Raw genomic sequence first — 5630 nt, forward strand, 5'->3', positions numbered from 1 at the left:
AGTAAAGTCTCTATAACTATTGAATAGAACTCGATAGTAGCTATGACCGATACCGCCATAGTTGGGCATGTCCAAATCCCACCTTTTTATACATTCCATTCATTAATAAACATAAAATACATTACATAAAACTAACCCCATGCAAATTAAACGTTATTCTCCGTTATGAGACATTGAGGATAAAAATATGCACTGAACGTACGGTTGGTCCAACCCAACAATTTCTCGCTCGTTTCACTCGCGCTACCCATTCCATTCACATCTTGTTACTATTGAAAAAAACTACTCAAAGATTGAAAGCCACACTTTCTGAGCACATTACTGCAGCCAGCAGGCAACGAGAGGTGTACTATATAGCTATCTTCAATAATCTTGTAAGAAATTTGTATATACTGCCTGCATGCGCTATAGACAGCTTCTGCTGTTAATTACGTCACGGCGCGGGTACACCCACTATACCTGATATAGGCAACGGGAAGCAACATTGCGCCTCAATATCTCCACGAATGTATAACATCAAAAATACGAATGTATTTTTGCGTATATGGACATTAGAAACTAAAGCAAATGCAATAGAATATTTGACTTTACATGTCACTAATTCATTAACTAAATTGCGGCGTTTGTATAAAAATGGCAACTATTAATTAATTAATTGAAATTTGGTCAAACACATCGTTTCAAATTTATGCTGAGCCGCACAACTGACTTTCGCTTTATTGACGACAAAGTGCAACGTGTATACTGCAATTAAAAATTATTGGTATCTAGACATTTTGTATAGAGATATTTTGAGAAAGGATAATGAACGCGCGTGGTTCAATCATTTAGATCCCGTATGAGGCATGTATACACCCTCTGTCTGTCTGTGCATCTTTTATTATTTCAAGAAATGATTCGATTTTCAATAACAAAGTAATTAAATCTGTAGCCTACAGTTAATTAGAAATCCATCCAAACTGTTTGTAACCTAAAAATACTTGCTATTACTAGGACAACAATGCATGCATGTCAACGTGTACAACGATTCTTGAGTTCAGGAAAGCTGCATAACCTCGCAACACTTTAGGCGATCAAGTTCATTAAGTAGAAACGTTTGATCAACACGCGCTGTACTTTTGATGTTACTACAACCACCAACGACCAGCATCCGGTTAGCTGTGATCACGCCATAATGACCAGTTCACCTCGCAATTAGCAGCTTTGGATGAGACAGACAACAACAAGTGAACTTCGATGCTGTTCGGTTTGTCAAAATACACGTCAAATTTTGGCCTACTCATCGCTCTGCTAGCTGGTTGCGCCATTGCTGGGTCGACCGCCAACGAGAGAGCTGCTAGAGATTCAAGTAAGTACAGTCTTTCTGCGGATCGATATTTTGTGGACTTGATTGAATAGTAAAGACCAAATCGCTTGTCTCCGCTGCTCGGTAGAAATTTTATGGCTGCTCGTTCGCTGCATTTCCTTGATGAGGAGTGGCCGTAGGGTGCTAGGCAATACTTCCAGTAAATCAGACATCAACAATGTGGCAAGTAAGTAATCAAGCAGGCTAGTACGCAGAGGAGACTATGGAGTTTGCACAAACCCTACAGCTAAGTTTGCTACGGAAGTTAGAAATTGATCTACAAAGACAGCTAGCTATTGATAACTAGAGTTCGATCTGTTTGATGACAAAAGATATCTTCTTATCCTATCTTCTTCTAGTGTCTGTAGTGTACATACGAAACAAGCACAGCTGCATTTACTCTTAATTTGTAAGGGTTAAGTTGTACGTACTTGGAGACTTGCAGACATCTGAAGCCAGGCAATTCCCGGATATTATAACCGAATACGTTCTCTCTGCAAGGGGCTTTGGAAGAGCATCATACAGCCCATACCACTTTTTTCAGTTGTCCATTAGCGTATGACTGCGTCCACAAATGTTCGAAGCTGTATAGCTAAAAAGCTTCTCGAGATTTTCATATTTAGAGTTGTAGGTGTTTAGAGAGCGGCTGAGAGTATTTGGCAAGTTTCCAGTGTCATGTATAGTTGTTGCAATAAGACTTGGTTAGTGGAGTGTGCAGTGTGCAGTGAGCAGTGAGCAGTGTGCATTGTGCATGCAGTGAGCATTGTGCAGTGAGCATGCAGTGAGCATTGTGCAGTGTGCAAATTAATTAAACTGCAATGGGCCCAGTGCAGTGAGCAGTGTGGAGTGTACAGCGAGCAGCGTGCAGTGAGCAGTGAGCAGTGTGAAGGTGTGCAGTGTGCAGTGAGCAATATGCAGTGAGCAGTGTGCGGTGAGCAGTGAGCAGTGAGCAATATGCAGTGAGCAGTGTGCAGTGAGCAGTGAGCAGTGAGCAATATGCAGTGAGCAGTGTGCAGTGAGTAGTTGCCTAGTATGCAGAGTGCAGTGTGCAGTGTGCAGTGAGTAGTATGCAGAGTGCAGTGTGCTGTGTGCAGTGAGCAGTGTGCAGTGTGAAGCATGCAGTAAGCATTGTGCAGTGTGCAGATTGCAGGGAGCAGTGCTCAGTGCGCAGTGTGCAGTGAGCAATGTGTGCAATTAGCAGTGTGCAGTCTGCAGTGTGCAGTAAGCAGTGTGCAGTGTGAACAAGGGCGTAGCGTGATCTCTAGAAATGGGGCTAGACTTTACAATGCTACGGGACACGTCAACTTTTTAATTAAATGATACAGTGGCGGATACAGACTGGAAAAATGCGGTGCAACCGTACAATAATGCTTGGACAAACGTTTGTGAATACCTGTACCATATTATACAATGACAGTTACATCATGAGCTAATGTCTTAATAACAGATGAATTTCCTATCTACAACATAGTATCATGGTATATTATATGTATACTTATGAGGAACACGATATACATAAATTGTGTTCAGTATGTTCAAGAAAGACATTCTGCAGAGAGCAAACGTATTCAAAGTTTTATGGTTGAAGTGCAAGTATAGTGCAAGTTTTTCTTGGCCTATTGTGGACTTTAGGTAAGACGTTTAAGATTTTAGGTCACTGATACTAGGCTAACGCACAGGCCTAGGAGCAACTTACAACGATCCTTAGAGAGTAAGAATGTCAGGAAATAACTTTTGTCACGTCGTTTGATAAGTTCCATAGGAATAATGGTTGTCTCAGTTTGCTGTCCAGCACAACAGTTCTCTAGTCTTTACCAGAACCTTAATTGTATATATATACAGACGGACAGCTATGCATGGTCCTTACTCGGAACCTGAAATGGGGTGACCGTGATGCCTAGGCACACCAAGCACCACCCTGGATCCGTCACTGAGTTGTACTTACTTATCCACACATCACATATCCATACATGCATACCCAGACCCACAGTGTACATAGTTTGCCTACGTTCCTGCAAGTGTGCAAAATTTGGTTGAAGACTGACTAGTGTATGCAAGTCCTCTAGAAGAATTGCCAAAGACAAGACGAGGGAAAACGGAGAATGCAAGCCTCGATCCTTTGTATCGGTAGCTAGATAGACAGTACGCTTTGTGTTTAGCCAATTAATTTCTTCATATAGAAATGCAGTTGTTCTAAGCGCCACTGGTAAGTTCGGCCAATAAATATACAAATTCACTAGATTCAAATTATTACACGGACATGTGATTCAAAGGTAAAGTCTTGGTATTCCAATATTTGACTAGAGACAAGCACTACGCATTTAAAGCTACAAATTTTAAACCGCGCCTACAAATCTAAATCTTGGGCTATACAGCCCGGTCTTGCCTATGCCACGTTACGCCTCTGATTTATTGTGCAGTGAGCAGTGTGCAGTGTGCAGTGTGCTGTGTGCAGTATGCTGTGTGCAGAGTGCAATGAGCTGTGTGCAGTGAGCAGTGTGCTGTGTGCTGTGTGCTGTGTGCAGTGAGCTGTGTGCAGTGAGCTGCGTGCAGTGTGCTGTGTGCAGAGTGCAATGTGCTGTGTGCAATGTGCTGTGTTCAGTGAGCATTGCGCAGTGTGCAGAGTGCAGTGTGCTGTGTTCAGTGAGCTGTGTAGCTGTGTGCAGTGTACTGTGACAGCGTACAGTGAGCAGTGAGCAGTGAGCAATGTAGTGTGTGCATGCAATGAGCAGTGTGCTGTGTGCAGTGTGCGGTAAGCAGTGCGCTGTGCAGTGTGCGGTAAGCAGTGTGCTGTGTGCTGTGCAGTGTGCATGTAATAAGCAGTGCTCAGTGAGCAGTGTGTGCAGTGTGCAGTGTGTGCAGTGTGCAGTGTGCAGCGAACAGTGTGCAGTGTGCAGTGAGTAGTGTGCTGTGTGCAGTGTGCAGTGTGCAATGTGCAGTGAGTAGTGTGCAGTGCGCAGTGTGCAGTGTGCTGAGTGCAGTGAGCTTTGTGCTGTGTGCAGTGACAGTCAGATCAAACATATAGAGATGACGTTTAGAACTGCACTTAATTTCAGTATAGCATGGAGTACTCAGCAACTGTTGGCTATACACAAGCGGCTAGACCCTAAGAGGTTGGCCCAACAGGAGCGCGCCTACTCCTTTTGAGGCCGGAAGTATAGTACACGGAGAAGCATCACGGTATAATTTTTCAGTTTTTTACACTAGATATGAGTACGTACAAACTGGCAGTCCCGTGTGCTTGGGTGCAAGCCCGTGCAAGTTAATTAATAAATTTTTGTTTCGTGGCGTCGCATCGCCAGTACTGCGCCTACTCCTTTCAGAAACTCTGGATCTGTCAATCTAACTACGATATAGGACTGACTGGTGTATACGCGCGTCCGTTAGAAAAATTGACAAAAAAATAGACAAACCGGTGAATGCAAGCCTTCATAACACTTGCTAGCGGGACCGTATACATATATCCGCATGAGCTAGTCTGAGGCGTCTGTAGTAGACATGTTGACAAACTGGGTGACAAGAACTGTGGGGGCGTGGGTCGCGGAGTCCGGGGCCACGGAAGCCGGGGCCATGAGGGACACTCCAATCAGAGGCTTATGGTAATTATATATATAAAAATAGGTCATCTTGTAACAAGCTACAAGTGGAAGAAGACGAGGAGCTACACTCAACAGTGCACTTGCGAGAAGACGTCCTGGATACACGCGAGGCTACACTTGCGCAAACTCAAACTTTTCCAAAATGGCTGATAGGAAGCAAGTTCCCTATGCGAAGAAATTCAAACTGAGTACGCTGACAGCGTTAAATTGGTATGTTTTCCAAGTATTCCTTTCAATTTCCTCGTCAAGTTGGTCAATGGAATTCCTTGCAGCCTCGCATGCGCAGAGTGACCAACAGGAGTCTGCATGTATGTACGACACTCGGTCGAAGAAGGTTCCATTCAAGTTAGACAATGCCGTTACCGCGCATGGAGCTTGGGCCTACATGCAACCTGCCTCTCAGTGATTCTAGCCCACAATAGCACAACGATTATTTATTGCCCAAGAATGCTGCTTGTGTAGTGTTTCCCTAACAAATCAATAGTTTTGCAAATGTGCATGGTCACGCCCGCCAACGTGCGCTAAACCCGTAGCAATTTAGAATTGTTTTCGTCTGGTCTGGTAAGACGTAGAGAAAGCCAACTGGCTAATTAAATAGATCGCGTGCATGTGAACCCCAGATTATAATAGGACTTCACCTTATCAAATATAAATTAAAATTTGAAAAAGCCTTTTCGAGCGAGTCC

At 43.7% G+C, this 5630-nt stretch overlaps 1 protein-coding gene across 1 annotated transcript in view; it reads left to right on the forward strand.

Annotated features, from left to right (window-relative positions):
- The first annotated feature begins 1523 nt into the window (after nt 1-1523).
- Nucleotides 1524-5630, forward strand: part of LOC134186039 (hemicentin-1-like) — a 20055-nt gene continuing 15948 nt past the window's right edge. Inside the window, exons 1-10 of the mRNA XM_062653946.1 lie at nt 1524-1532; nt 2174-2248; nt 2489-2580; nt 2876-2977; nt 3801-3869; nt 3948-4037; nt 4092-4097; nt 4151-4157; nt 4215-4306; nt 4348-4400. Coding sequence (XP_062509930.1) covers nt 1524-1532; nt 2174-2248; nt 2489-2580; nt 2876-2977; nt 3801-3869; nt 3948-4037; nt 4092-4097; nt 4151-4157; nt 4215-4306; nt 4348-4400 — 595 coding nt within the window. The remainder of the gene's footprint in view (nt 1533-2173; nt 2249-2488; nt 2581-2875; nt 2978-3800; nt 3870-3947; nt 4038-4091; nt 4098-4150; nt 4158-4214; nt 4307-4347; nt 4401-5630) is intronic.

The sequence above is a fragment of the Corticium candelabrum genome, chromosome 10 (assembly GCF_963422355.1).
Source record: "Corticium candelabrum chromosome 10, ooCorCand1.1, whole genome shotgun sequence".
NCBI classification, from domain to species: domain Eukaryota; kingdom Metazoa; phylum Porifera; class Homoscleromorpha; order Homosclerophorida; family Plakinidae; genus Corticium; species Corticium candelabrum.